At 41.5% G+C, this 14,675-nt stretch overlaps 1 protein-coding gene across 13 annotated transcripts in view; it reads right to left on the bottom strand.

Annotated features, from left to right (window-relative positions):
- The window catches only part of LOC138745963 (voltage-dependent L-type calcium channel subunit alpha-1C-like), a 488,237-nt gene that overhangs the window by 253,679 nt on the left and 219,883 nt on the right, over positions 1–14,675 (bottom strand). For 12 of the 13 annotated variants that reach the window (XM_069903575.1, XM_069903576.1, XM_069903581.1 and 9 more), the window contains one exon: positions 8,419–8,591. In XM_069903575.1, coding sequence (XP_069759676.1) covers positions 8,419–8,591 — 173 coding nt within the window. Of the gene's footprint in view, positions 1–8,418; positions 8,592–12,333; positions 12,401–14,675 lie in introns of those variants that run through there. The other variant, XM_069903586.1, reaches the window with a different exon arrangement.

The raw sequence follows: 14,675 nt of genomic DNA, 5'->3' as shown, positions 1-14,675 counted from the left end.
ATCATGATGTAATGTAACGATACGACCAGAGTTATTTGAATTAGATAGTACAGTACAACTCTGATAATCTGAAATGTTTGGGACCAGGCCTACGTCGGATAAATGATTTTTTTTCTGATAACCCAGTGTGGTGGTACACCACGGGCCTACTGCAGGGGGCAACACCTGTACCTGCAGGAGTGTACCGCCAACCTACTGCAGAGGGCAACCTCTGTACCTGCAGAAGTGTAAAGGGATAGGACAACACCTGGCCAGCTGTCAATCAGTCAGCCTGAAGGGATCAAGCCCCACCTAGTCGGGTGTCAATCACCCTCCGGGATATAAGCCTGCGCTGGTCTCCCAAAGCTCGCTCAGAGTTACTGCAGCTACAGCCAGCCTGGCTCTGTGGAAGTCTTTACCTTGTGTGTGTCTGATTCTGGCTAACAGTGAACCACAACTTAATCCACAAAATTTTCCCATGGCTGCCATGGAAAAACTCCTGATTGCAGGGAGCCTTGAAGTCGACCCACGTCACCCGGAAGTCCAGACACACTTCGAGATCTGGCAGGATGCGGTCGAGGCAATCTTCGAGGCACACGAAGGTGGCATCCTGGACTCAGATCCGAAAAGGTTGGTCCTACTCCGGTCAAAGCTGGGTCTCCACGCCTTCCAGGCAACCAAAGGCTGCTCCATGTACAAGAGTGCAATGGACACGTTCGAGAATTGTACAAGCCCCCCCCATGAATGCAGTCTGTGCAAGGTACCTCCTCAATCAAGCAGGTGGTGGGGTGGACTTTTAATCTCAGGGAGTGGGCCACGCTCGGGTGAATGAAGCTCTCGGTGCTGCCACTGTCGAACTAGCAACCCGGGAAGATGGCTGAGTCTTACCTGGGACACCTGTGAGAGTTGGCCTGTGTCTTGCTGAACATGGGATAGGTGCAGAGGAGGTCGAGAGGCTGATCCGGGACCCCTTTGTCTGAAGGCTACACTCGAGGGCCATCCAGCAAAAACTGCTGGAAGACAATATCTACGCCCTAACCAAGACAGTGGAAGTGGTCCAAACCCTGGAAGCGGCAGCCCTGCACATCAAAGCCTTCGATTCCAGGTCCCCCCCAGGCTCCCTCATGGCTCTCTCACACTGCAGCCCCAGATCGAGCTGGGGAGGAAAACATCGCTGCGGCAGGCACCCAGCGCCCCTGTAAGTACCATAGGTTCTGGTGTGGATCAGAACGATGATCGTGTCAAAACTGCCTGGCTAGGAACCAGTATTGTTCCCGATGCAGCAAGAAAAGCCACTGCACTAAAGTGTGCCTCTCAAAACCAGCTGGCAGCTCAGAGGCCCTCTACGACCTCCCCACCTCCCACGTGGACCTCTCTACGTGTGCGTGCTGGGCGGCGCCATTGTCCCTGCTACTACTTCCGCCTTCTCCAACCTCGATGGTGCAACATCCAGCCCCACTAGTGACTGTTGCAGCATGTGCCCTGAGCACCTGGACCAGCCCCCGCCCTCGCCGAGAACTACAACAACGTCACTTCCGGCACACAGTGTGACTTCAAGTCCGGCTGACGTAATGATACCACTGCCGCCGGCCGCGATGACGTCACTTCCCTCAGCACAACGAACATGGCTAGGGAAGGAGGCCAGCCACGCAGCAGGCCCCCACGTGCCACTGCCATCTTGGGCCAGGCAGCGGCTGACACGGAGGGCCCCCGACAATGTTGAGAATGATGTGGTCAACACAGGCGGTGACCAGGCCACCCTACCGATGCTCCCCATGCCTCCAGATGCCATCAGCTACCGCACGCTGCACCCCACAACCGATGTCGACGTAGTCAACACGGGCGATGAACAGGCCGCCCTACCGACTGTCCCCACGCCTCCGGATGCCATAAATCGCTGTGCACAACTGGAGAGCGATGACTCCTACTCCGAGACGGTTCTGGCCGCCACCACGCTGATCAGGGACACCCCTCTTGACCTTGGGCACTCTATGATGGACGTGCTGATCTTCACCATGTTTGGCTACCCCACCTTCATCCACAGCGACCGGGGGTCTAGTTTCATGAGTGATGAGATGAGCCAGTACCTGACGGAGAGGGGAATCGCGACCAGTCGCAAGACGAGCTATAACCCGAGAGGCAATGGGCAAGTGGAGCGCGAAAACGGGGTGGTCTGAAAGGCAATCCTCCTGGTTCTCAGGGCAAAAGGATGGGCCGTGGAGTACTGGCAGGACACCCTGCCCGAGGCGCTCCATGCCATTCAGTCGCTGCTTTGCAGAGCTACCAACGAGACCCCTCACGAACGTCTGTTCTCATTCCCCAGGAAGTCGGTGACTGGAATGTCTCTCCCGGCATGGCTCATGTCGCCGGGACCGGTGCTCCTGCGTAAGCATGTACGGACACACAAGGCCGAAGCCCTGGTCGAGCAGGTCTTCCTCCTACATGCAAACCATAATTACACCTACATTAGGTTCAGCAGTGGCAGGGAGGACACCGTCTCAACCAGGGACCTAACACCAGCAGGAGCACCCACCACACCACACCACCATCCAACCCAGAACGACGTTGACCGGGCATACATCCCTGTCTCCAGGCAGCTATGGGGCACGCAGGACCCCCTTGATCACCAGGGGCCCACTTCAGCCCTGGGAAATGAACCTTCCCCCCCCCCACCCATCCAATAAGACCCTCATATGTCGACCCCAGCCACACCTCTGTGTGGCACCACACCAGTCAGACAGACCCCTGCCACCAGCCCCCACCTCCAATTCCCCTCCAACCAGTGACCAGGAGCCAGTCCTACGACAGTCACAGAGACTGTATAGTGGGTACAATTCCTTGTTACTGCGCAATCCCCCCCCCACCCTGGGACAATTTTAAAGAAGGGGGTGAATATCACGGTACACCACTGGCCTACTGCAGGAGGTAACACCTATACCTGCAGGAGTATACCGCCGGCCTGCTGCAGGGAGCAACCTCTGTACCTGCAGAAGCTGTCAATCAGTCGGCCTGAAGGGATCAAGCCCCACCCAGTCGGGTGTCAATCACTCTCCGGGATATAAACCTGCGCTGGCCTCCCGAAGTTCACTCAGAGTTACTGCAGCTACAGCCAGCCTGGCGCTGCGGATGTATTTGTGGATTAAAGCCTGTTGTATTGTGTGTGTCTGATTCTGGCTAACAACGCACCACACCCAGTAGCAACAGCAAATCACTTGTAATCTTAAACAACAAACATCAAGGGAATACCTTTTAAGCATTAAAATAATGTTTCATTCTCACCAAATAAATTCTGGTCACAACGCCAACATCAATCATGGAGACCTCCCAACCGCTGCTGGTGATCCCCAGGGAGGCTTCTTGGGACTATGGAACATTCATCGGTGAGTCAGCGGACTCCTGTCTCCCTGGTCACCACTCCTGATGCTAAATCCTACCTTAGGCCTACCGCACATGCACACTGGCGGGGGGAGAAAGAGGAATGTGTGTGTGCATGCATGCATGCAGTAGTAGGCCAAGGGGAAGGTTCGGAGATGGCATTGGGAGCTCCGGTGTACCGAGGAGGGAGGGAGGGAGGGAAGGGGATAGAAGAGAAGGGGAGGGGAGGGAATCCCACTGAGCCTGAGGTCTCGCTTCTGACTGGGAACCTAAGGTCCTGCTCCTGCCTACTCCTTGATGACACCAGGACAAGGGATTCTTCCAACCACTTGCTGCTGGGAGACAGCAGCACGTAGTTGAGAAGGAGCGTTGGAGAGAAAAGTCTATAGGGGAAGGTAAAGAAGAAATGGAAAGAGAGTGGAGAGGGAGTTACCTGAAACAAGAATAGTTGTCGTCCTAATTTTGTGTTGAGTTAATTTTTTTTTCAACCTGTGAGGTCAGTTCAGCTCCAAAAAAAATTCTGAGAAATGGGGATTTTTGATTTGTTTTCAATATCCTCATTTATCCAAAATTTTTAAAATGTTATGGATATATGAGGATTTTGGAGAATTCGAGTTGCACTGTATGTCTTTTACATATACCTTCACGTATTCAGTTTGCACAAAGGCAGATTGAGAAAAATTTGGTATGACAAATCACTAAAATAAACTATTCCATAAAATGCAAGCAAAAAGTCGATCAAAACAAATTCCATTCACTTAGCTTTGATCACATTTCATCTTTAAAATGTGGGACAATGTAATGGGTTCTGCTACCCAGTTGCTGGGAGTTTGCGATTTGTATGCACAGAAACCAGGTCTTAATGAAGGACTTTTTGGATTGAATCTGTCACAATGCTCTGCTGCTGGATTCCAATACAGCAAGACCCAGAGGTACTGGCTTTTGAAAGTGCAGTGTCAGAGAATTATCTCTCCATTTCTACATCTAAATGATTTATTTAGAACATTATGCAAGCAGATTTAAGAGGTGAAGGCAGGTAAGGACTTTTTTTAAATCATTTTGTTTCCTGCTGATGTCTTAAGAGCTTTCAAGAATTTTTTTTGTGTGAAGAAACGTTTACTGTTTCTTATATTTTTAACTCCATGATAAAGATTTTTAATTATCTGAAAGTCAGAGATATTCACAACTGTTAAAATCCACAACTTGGATCAAAGATAAAATTTTATTCACTGCTATGGATTTGGTCAAAGCCTGTGATGGACATCTGAGGTAGTACCCACTCTATTAGTTCAATCTGAGTCATCTGGTTTGAAGATGCAGAGGTCCAGCAATACTTCAGCAGATTTAACTGCATACAAGTCAGCACTGATGGCAGTAGACCTTGCTTTGCAAGATCCAACCCATCAAATTTTCCTAGCCTGAGGTATTTGTTTTGGTATCAAAATGCTTTCAGATCATTAACTGTAAAAAAAATACAACCTGAACTTTTACCCTCCAGCTCAAGATCTAGGATTTTAATCTTTGCCAAAATCCAAATGGTTTGGCCAATTTATTCCATTTGCAGCCAAGTTTAGTCAATGAAGCAGAAATAGATTCTCATAATGTTTTCATTCATGGCAAATTACTAGCAGCTGCATCTTTCAAACTGACTTCTTGGTTCCATTTCTAGGATCTGGGCATTAATGACAAGAACAGCATTTATTCTCCATCACAAATCTCCTTTCAAAACCATCTTTTTTAAGCACTGCATTCCACAGTACCTCATGAATGCTTAGTTTACAACTGCCCAAGTTGTCCTGAGTCTATCTCATTTAACAGGATTGTCATACTACCCAGATTAATGTTAGATGATTTTATTGTTTTGGTTTCAATGTCACAATTGCAATACAGCTGAGTGGCTTGCCAGACAACTTAGAGAACATTTAAAAGTTAACTACTTTGGCAAGCTTCATTCCCCGAAGGACATTAGATACATTTAGCTATCTTTCTCAGGTCTCCGATCCTCTCCCTATCACCTCTCAGCACCCCCTCCCACCTATCATCTGCTAGCCTGACTTCCTCCCCCTTACTCTTCTGTCCTCCATCTTCTTATTCAGGTGTCTGCTTAATTTTTTTCATCATACCTGAAAGGTAGGTTGGGCCCAAAATGTCGACTGCCTTGTGCTTTCTATGGATGGTGCACGACTTGCTGCATTTCTCCAGTATTTTTGTGTACTGCACTTCACCTCAGCATCTTCAAATTTCTTATTTACTGACATTTGGAATGCAGTTGGATCTTTGTGACAAATCAGTTATTTCTTTGGAGCTATTATAACTCATGACTTATTTTTTCAATATTATCCACAGACTCGCATGAATAGAGTTGTCCTCATGGCAGCATGTGTCATCATTTGTTTTCCCACCACAGATAAAATATCTCTAGTCACCTTATTTGCTAAGCCTGTGATGAGATGCTTCATCCCGAAGTTCCTTTCAGTTGTGACACAGCCAAGCAGGCTGTCATATACTCAAGTAGGCATGGCAAGCCTTTTTAATATGTATTCTCCAATAGCCTGTGGCTATTTTCAGAAGTGCAAAAATTCAATGTTCTTAAATGCAATCCTAAAATGCTTTAGATGATGAAAAAATTATCAACAATCACAAAAATATTACAAGCTCACAAAGCTTTTGAAACCTACTAATTAACCACAGCAATAACACCGCACAACATACTAAATCACCGTGGTTATATCAAACCTCTCTTTGGGAAATGAACATTTAGCACAATGTGGGGGAAAAAAACAAATGTTGCATATTTTTCACTGGGATGGCTAAGAGAATTTTGGTCTAAGATTTAAATTTATGTAGGGTTATGTAGGATCAATAATTTAATGTTACTTCAATATGATTGAAGCAATTAATTTTATTTGGCCAAAATATTAATATAACTGTATTAAATTAATTTCTATCAACACAAGCATATATTAGACCATATTATATATTCTACTGTTGGCAAAAGGCCACCCAGCCATCTCTATCAAGCTGGGTCCTAACCTATTCGTTTTCTGTGAGGCTGAAGTTAGACATCAACCAGGGTTTATGCCCCTCTCAGTTATAGTACATTGTTTGCTTCTCTTGTACTGACCATTTTTGTCCTATTACATCAAAATATCACTTTGAATTAATTAAATCAAGGGAGTAAGATTAATGCTGACCACAAAGTTACTTTTTCATCATTATCATACAGATATAAGACTGAATTGTGTTAATTGTACTACTATCTGATATTTATTCATACCTAAGTATGCCTTTTGCTCCTTGGAATGATTAGCCAAATATTAAAGTTCCAAATTAGCTTCAGGTCAGATGAAGGGTTTGAGTAAGCAGTTAATCGCAGTCTGGGAAATATGGATGGAAGATCAGAAATTACTGAAGTTGGGTAGAAGGCTGATCATAAGCCAGACTCTAATTTCTCGTGACCCACAACCAATGCTGGAAACCAGTTGGTTTGGCCAACTGGTCACTTTCAGCTGTCTCATTTCCCAAGGCTCGGGAAATGTATGCTGGAGGAGTTAAATTAGTAAAAATGAACAAAATACAAGGTTAAAGGTTAACATTACATAAAGACATTAATTGCCTCAATTTTGACCCTCCTACCTGTATTAATTAGGGTCCTGAAATACAATTTATTTTAACTGCCCACCCAGCTGTTTTAGGGACTAATAATTCACTTCTACTTTTTTCTGCTGTCAGCACAAAAACTCCACCAAAGTCATACACAGTTTTCAGCACAGATTTTCTTCTGTAATCCACAACTTAATTGACAGAAAGGTCAGAGTTGAGATGAGTTAAAATTATTTTACTCAAAGGATTGTGGGGACCTGAAATTCATTTCCTATTGGGATGGCAGATGTAGTAGTTGGGTATGTACTTGAAAAGCATAAGACATATGAATCAAATGCTAGAAAGATCATATTGGTTAGTTTTACTTCGAATAGTCCAGCATGATGGACTGAATGGCTTCCTTTAGTGTTATAATTTTCTTCCTTTTAATCAGAGCTACAAGACAAACTACTTTAATAATAATATCAGTTATTATTATCTGCATTGATTCTTCTTTGGCTTGGCTTCGCGGACGAAGATTTATGGAGGGGGTAAAAAGTCCACGTCAGCTGCAGGCTCGTTTGTGGCTGACAAGTCCGATGCGGGACAGGCAGACACGGTTGCAGCGGTTGCAGGGGAAAATTGGTTGGTTGGGGTTGGGTGTTGGGTTTTTCCTCCTTTGCCTTTTTTCAGTGAGGTGGGCTCTGCGGTCTTCTTCAAAGGAGGTTGCTGCCCGCCAAACTGTGAGGCGCCAAGATGCACGGTTTGAGGCGTTATCAGCCCACTGGCGGTGGTCAATGTGGCAGGCACCAAAAGATTTCTTTAGGCAGTCCTTGTACCTTTTCTTTGGTGCACCTCTGTCACGGTGGCTAGTGGAGAGCTCGGCATATAACACGATCTTGGTCCTCCATTCTGGAGACGTGACCCATCCAGCGCAGCTGGATCTTCAGCAGCGTGGACTCGATGCTGTCGACCTCTGCCATCTCGAGTACTTCGACGTTAGGGATGAAAGCGCTCCAATGGATGTTGAAGATGGAGCGGAGACAACGCTGGTGGAAGCGTTCTAGGAGCCGTAGGTGATGCCGGTAGAGGACCCGTGATTCGTTGATTACTTTTAGTTAAAAATGTTAATTGAGTAGCAGCAACAAATACTGTGATTTCATTCCGGCTATGTGGATTCTAAGATTTCCCCACGGAAACACAACTGAATCTCCTTGATATGAAACGTCACAGACACAAAGCCACCATTTAGTGGTGGCACTTATTTGTAATTAACATCTCAGGCACAAGGTTTTCAGAAATGATAAAAATTCAGATTGCAGATGTGTAAAATTTGACTACCTAACAATATCCATGCCATTACATTAAACACTATATTAAGGTTTCTAAGGATGGTATACAAGTGTCAAATATTATCTGCAATGAATATTACATTAAAACTATCAATATCACCACTTCCAGATAAAAGAAAATGTCACTTACAGTTTCTAGGTTTATCATCATTCATTCCCTCATCTTCATTTTCTGGATCTATATCTTCAGCTTGAGTAATCCAGTCGAGGTAACCTTTGAGATCTTCCTCTAATTGCTGTTTTTCCCTTAGCTTCTGAAAATCACCACGGGCCTTGGCTTTCTCCCTTTCTTTGGAAAACTCTCTGTTTGCCCCAAAAGATAGAAGGAAAGCTTTAGGTGTAGAAGCAACATAATTTATCCAGCCTGAACAAATGGTTTTATCACAAAATTCTGTTTGACCTTCTTCTGCCATTTCCAGCTACTTTGAAATATAAACCACGCAATACTTATGCATTCTTCCTATTAGAATATACAAATCAAGTTTGAATATACCTGCAATTTATTCACACATACTAATGATAGCATATAATCCACATTAGAATCTAGAACTATCAAATCTCAGTTATTTGGAATGTTGGTTCTTTAGCACTTGTCTGACTTAAAAAAAACAGGTTCAGGATCGTTACAAATTATGATACTATAAAACATGAGAACAACTTCTTAGTTAGCAGAATAGACACTGAAACAGGCACATCTGTCCATGAAACTGAACATGATGGCTTATGTCAGTAAGCAGCGAATATTGATATTACATTAGAAGTGGATAAACTCCTTGTGGAATAAATAATTGATGGATATATGTTCAACTTTTTATGGTTGCAAGATTTTGCTGTTACAATTTACACCACTCTCTGATAAACAATTCTCCTCAATGAGATGCCAAGAACGAGGGGCATAGTTTTGGAATAAAGGATCACCCATTTAAGATCAGGCTAATGTCAGAAAATCTTTGGATTCTCTACCCAGAGTTGGTAGATGTGGAGGCTGAGACATTAAATATATTCAATGCTGAAGCACACTTTTGTTTGCCATGGGAATCTAGGGTTATGGGGAACAGTGAAAAGCTTGATACATCATCAAGTCTATTCAAAAAACTATATTCAACATCAAGTAGTTTGTTGTAGTCTGGCTCCATTTTGTTATCCTTGACAACATACTGTGATAGCTGATGTTGAAGCTCCAATTGCAGCTATTACATTTCTGAATTCTAGAGTGCAATCTAAAACCCCTTTCATGCTTGCATCCCAATAAATTGGCCATTCAGTGTCCTGGGTTTCGGCTTTTCACATTTGACCACTCCTAACTGGGACATTGAACGCTTTCACACTTGCAAGGAGCCATCGCCAGGGTTAGGACTGTTCTACCTTCTCCCGGTGACATTATAATGCATCGAGAGATGCGTGCTCTTAATCCTGATCAATGTATTATGATCTTACATTTGAACAAAATTAATTATGCCTAATTATAACATAATTAAGCTTTATGTACAGCACAGTGTGAGCCATTCAGTCCCTGTTGCTGTTATGCCAACCTATATAAACCTTTATAAGGGACCATGAGAAGGTGCTAACAATAAATAGCAATAGTAGATAATTTAAAACAGGATGGGAAAGTTTGTAGTGCTATAGCGCACAATTTATATAGCGTGGGAAAGTTGGTAGCGCTATAGCGCACAATTTATATAGCGTGGGAAAGTTGGTAGCGCTATAGCGCACAATTTATATAGCGTGGGAAAGTTGGTAGCGCTATCGTAATTTATAATTAACATGGGGAAAAGCGATGGCGGACCTGCCCTCCCAGAATGCTGTGCAGCAGAGAAAAGGCTGTATGCCCATCTGCATGCATGGAGCAGTCATAGAGGGGTTTCTCTACCACACGGCATTCTGGGAGGTCAGGTCCACTGTTGCTTTTTTCCCCCCACAGTCTTTATAAGTTGTGTGCTATAGCGCTAACAATTTTCCCATGCTGTTTAAAATTTGTCCACCATTGCTATTTATTTCCTCTCTCTCCCCCGCTGCAACTTTCCCTTGGCAAAGTTTATACCTTCATTTTAATCTTTTCTTCCTTCACATACCTGCAGTCATACAAAAAATTGGGTAATTTCAACCCTACAATACAATTACCCATTTTACACTTGCTTGATTGCAACACTGGTGTCTGCAGACGGCAGGGATTGTACTAGGGGGTCGAGGCTGTCAATCCCCGACGTGAGATGACGTCATCTGATGCCAGCGTTAAGCTGATTTTGCTTTCACGCTAGGCAGTTTAAAGGCCGAATGGTTGTTAATTCCTGGGATCATTTGCATGTGTGAAAGGGGCTTAATAAGACAACTGTTACCCAAGGTCATCTTGCTGTCATGCAAGTTCAGATTGCATCCATGTGTATTTTGATGGGAATATGAAAATTAGCTTCTGGGATATCACAGCAATATCTGCCTCAAATGATTATTAGGAATTAAAATGCACTGTATCAGAGGTTTGGCAGTAATTCTATAGTATACAAATCTTACTTTGATAAATACCATTCTTTATCTCACATCCTATCTGTCTGCCATGCCCCTAATTTGCCCATCAGTCAGCAGCCAAAAAAACTACTGTCCTTATCAACATAATGCAGGCCTCAAAACTGGAAGGCCATAGACAGCTTCGTCAATGGAAATTCAAAAGCCTTCTACACTCACACTGCAGTCAATGAGCAGATGTACCAGAAAAACAAAGGTGCATAGAATAGAGAAACAAAAGTGCTGTGAGAGTCATTAATTCATGTTACTAAACAATATATAATGATTACATTTATAAATTTAATCATTATATATTGATAGCTGGTATTTTTTTCAACTAGCAAAGTGTATGTGCTGCATTTGGTCATAGAATAGAATGTTGCACAGTGCAGTACGGACCCTTCAGTCCACAATGATGTGCTGACCTATATAAACCTGTTCAACATTAATCTAATCGTTTCCTCCCTCACAGTCCACCACCCTCTATTTTTCTCTTATCCTATCTAAGAGTTGTTTCAAAGTCCCATTTATATCAGTCTCTTTCAACAGCCCCGGCAATGCCTTCCAGGCACTCACTGCTCTCGGTGTGAAATAAACTACCACTGGTTTTATATTGTATCTGCTGAACATGGAACATTTAATCACAGTCCAGGCCCTAAGCCCATAATATTATGCCAACCTGTGTAAACCTATTCCATGACCTTTTTTTTCCCACTCAGGCTGTGGATTGATGATCAGTATCCTGAAACTGAATAAATCATCCCAAAAATATTTGGATATATTTATTTTAAATGCATCTTTATGTATATATGTGATTATTATGTATGTGTGTCCATGTATGCCCATTTAATCCAGAGTAACACTATTTTGTCTGGTTGTATATGTACTCTGCATGTTGATCAACTTTATTGAATCCTTTCCTATCTCACACCCATAACACTATTTTTATTAAATCATGTGCCTATCTAAGGGTCTTTTAAATGTCTCTGTTGTACCTACTTCCATCACTACTGTCCACAATGCATTATTACTCTCTGTGTATTTACTCCCCTAAACTTCCTCCACTCACCTTAAACTAGTGGCTCTCAACCTTTTTCTTTCCACTCACAAACCTAAGTAATCCCCATTCCATTGGTGCTCTGTGATTAGTAAGGGATTGCTTAAGATGGTATGTGAGTGGGAAGGGAAGGTTGAGAATCACTGCTCCAGACCCAATTGTTACTGAAATATTTTGCTTGAGAAAAATTGTCATTGGCCCATTTCCTTTGGGGGTTATGAAACCGTGCACATTAACAAGTCAATTAGGTAGGATTAAAACAGTGTCTTCAAACTTTTTCTTTCCACCCACATACCCACTTAAGCAATCCCTGTGGCACAGGGAATACTTAAAGTGGCATGCGAGTAGAAAGAAACAGGATGAGAACCACTGCCTGAAACAGAAGCCCTCTGGTATTTGCTCGTGTCATCCCAAATAGGTGCTAGCTGATGTATGAGGGTCATAGAGGTATGACCCTCATAATCTTGTTTATCTCTATCAAGTCACCTCTCATCCTTCATTCCTCTGAGGAGAAAAGCACTAGCTCTCCAATCTAGGCAGCATCCTGGTAAATCTCCTCTGCATCCTTTCCAAAGCATCTGAATCCTTCCTGTAATGAGATGACCAGAAATGTGTGGTCTAACCAGTGTTTTATTGAGTTCCAGTATTACCTCATTGCACTTGAACTTAATCTTCCAACTAATGAAGGCCAGTACATCATATGCTTTCTTAATTACCCTACCAATTTGTACAGTCCTTGCTTGGTGCTAAATGATCTTTCTTTTCATTGCTATCCTATACTCTGTAATTTTCCTCCTTATACTGCTTACAGAAGAATCCTTTTTACTATACCAGGTGCTTTGTGACTAATACATTTGAGTGCTCCATCAGATTCCTCACTTGAGCTTTGGACAGGATTTGGGAAATTAAGAGGTGAATTACCACAGCAGGATTCCTAGCCTCTGACCTTCTATTGTAGCCACATTGTGTTTATGGCCATTACCGTCCAGTTTCTGGTCAATGTTAACCCCACAGTGGGTGATTCAATGGCACTGAATGTTTGCGGGAGGGAGATCTTGTTGGATATCATCATTGAACAGCACTTGGAATGTAAAAAATATATATATTTAGAGATTCAGCATGGTAACAAGCCCTTCCACCCAAGTGACCAATTAACCTAACCATGATTACCTTTGGAATGTGGGAAGAAACAGGAGCACCTGAAGGAAACTCACAATATCGCAAGGATTCATTATGGCAGCACTGGGACTGTAATAAAATCATGCCAACTTGCCACCTATCAGTCTAGCCCTGGAAAGAATGTATTTAGCCATTTCTTTTTTTTCAATTTTTATTTTATTGGCACTTGTAAAAATTACATATATAACCAAAATTACTATATATTCAAAATCAATACATGCTATTTAACATTTTTTCTCCCCCTACCCCTTCCCTAAAGAAAAACCCACAAAGAAAGAAAAAAGAAAATGAAGACAGAACAAGAAGAAAAAAAGAAAATGAACTAGTGTAAAAACAATACTGGATATTATCTTATAACAAAATTATGACCTAATTATTTTAACATTTACAACTATCAATATATCTATTAAATTTATAGCATAAATAAAATAAAACAGTACTGTGTAACATAATAACACTTGGTCAAAATCTAAGTATATATACACACACACACACACACACACACATATATATATAAAAATATATATATATATATAAATATATATATACATATATATGTATATAAATATATATATATATATAAATATATATATATATATATATGTATATAAATATATAAATATACATATATACATATATATATATATATAAAAGAAAAACACACATATAACATCTAGCAAAAAAACAATAAAATTAAATATTAAGGTGAGGCCGGGGAGTGACAAAGTTCACACCATATTCTACCAATTAACAGAATGTAATTACTTATAAAGTTATAATGCCAATCTTTTGCATATATGGAAACCAAATTCTCAAAAAATAATTCTCATAATATTCTCATAATATACAATTTTGCATTTTGTGCCATCTCTCTAATACCAAATTCATGAAATAGCTCTACATTTCTTGCCAAATGCCAAAGCGATTTTTAAAATTCCTTTTGAAATCAATCCAATTTTAAATCTGAATTAACCCATGATATATCCCTCAAAAGAAACAACATAGGATTTCTCTGGAGTTTAACGTCTATTACCTGTTGAAGAAAATCTATTAAATTGGTCCAAAAACAATTCAATTTGGGACATGTCCTTGTTGAGTGTAAAAAGTACCTATATCCTGTTTAAATTGAAAACACATTCAAATTATCTAACTTCAGTCTATTAAGCTTTTGTGGCATAAAGTATAATTGATGAATAAAATTATACTGTACCATTCTATATCTGGCATTTATTGTATTTTTCATACTAGCATAATGTATTTGTGTCAAATTTCTATCAGTTATATCCATACCTAATTTTTTTTCGCACCTTTGTTTCTAGTTATACAATTTTTTACTCCCCTCAAAAGTAACAAATAGCTAAAAGATATAAACTTTTTTATATTTGGATTTGATATTATTGTTTCTATTTCTTCATATGCAGTTAATCTTTTTCATAAATAAGCATTTAATTGATTATATCCAAATATTGTATTATTTTGTATTCCATATTTAGTTTTTAATTGGTCAAATGTCATTAAATATCTCCCTTGATAACAGCCTTTAATATACTTTATTCCTCTTTTTGACCAGTTAATAAAATTTATATTATTCAACGTAAATGGGATCAATTTATTTTACACCAGTGGCAATCTCCCCAATCCATACCCCT

This window comes from Narcine bancroftii, chromosome 11 (genome assembly GCF_036971445.1).
Source record: "Narcine bancroftii isolate sNarBan1 chromosome 11, sNarBan1.hap1, whole genome shotgun sequence".
NCBI classification, from domain to species: domain Eukaryota; kingdom Metazoa; phylum Chordata; class Chondrichthyes; order Torpediniformes; family Narcinidae; genus Narcine; species Narcine bancroftii.
The sequence above is the reverse complement of the archived record's forward strand: the minus strand, read 5'-3'. Positions and strand labels throughout refer to the sequence as shown.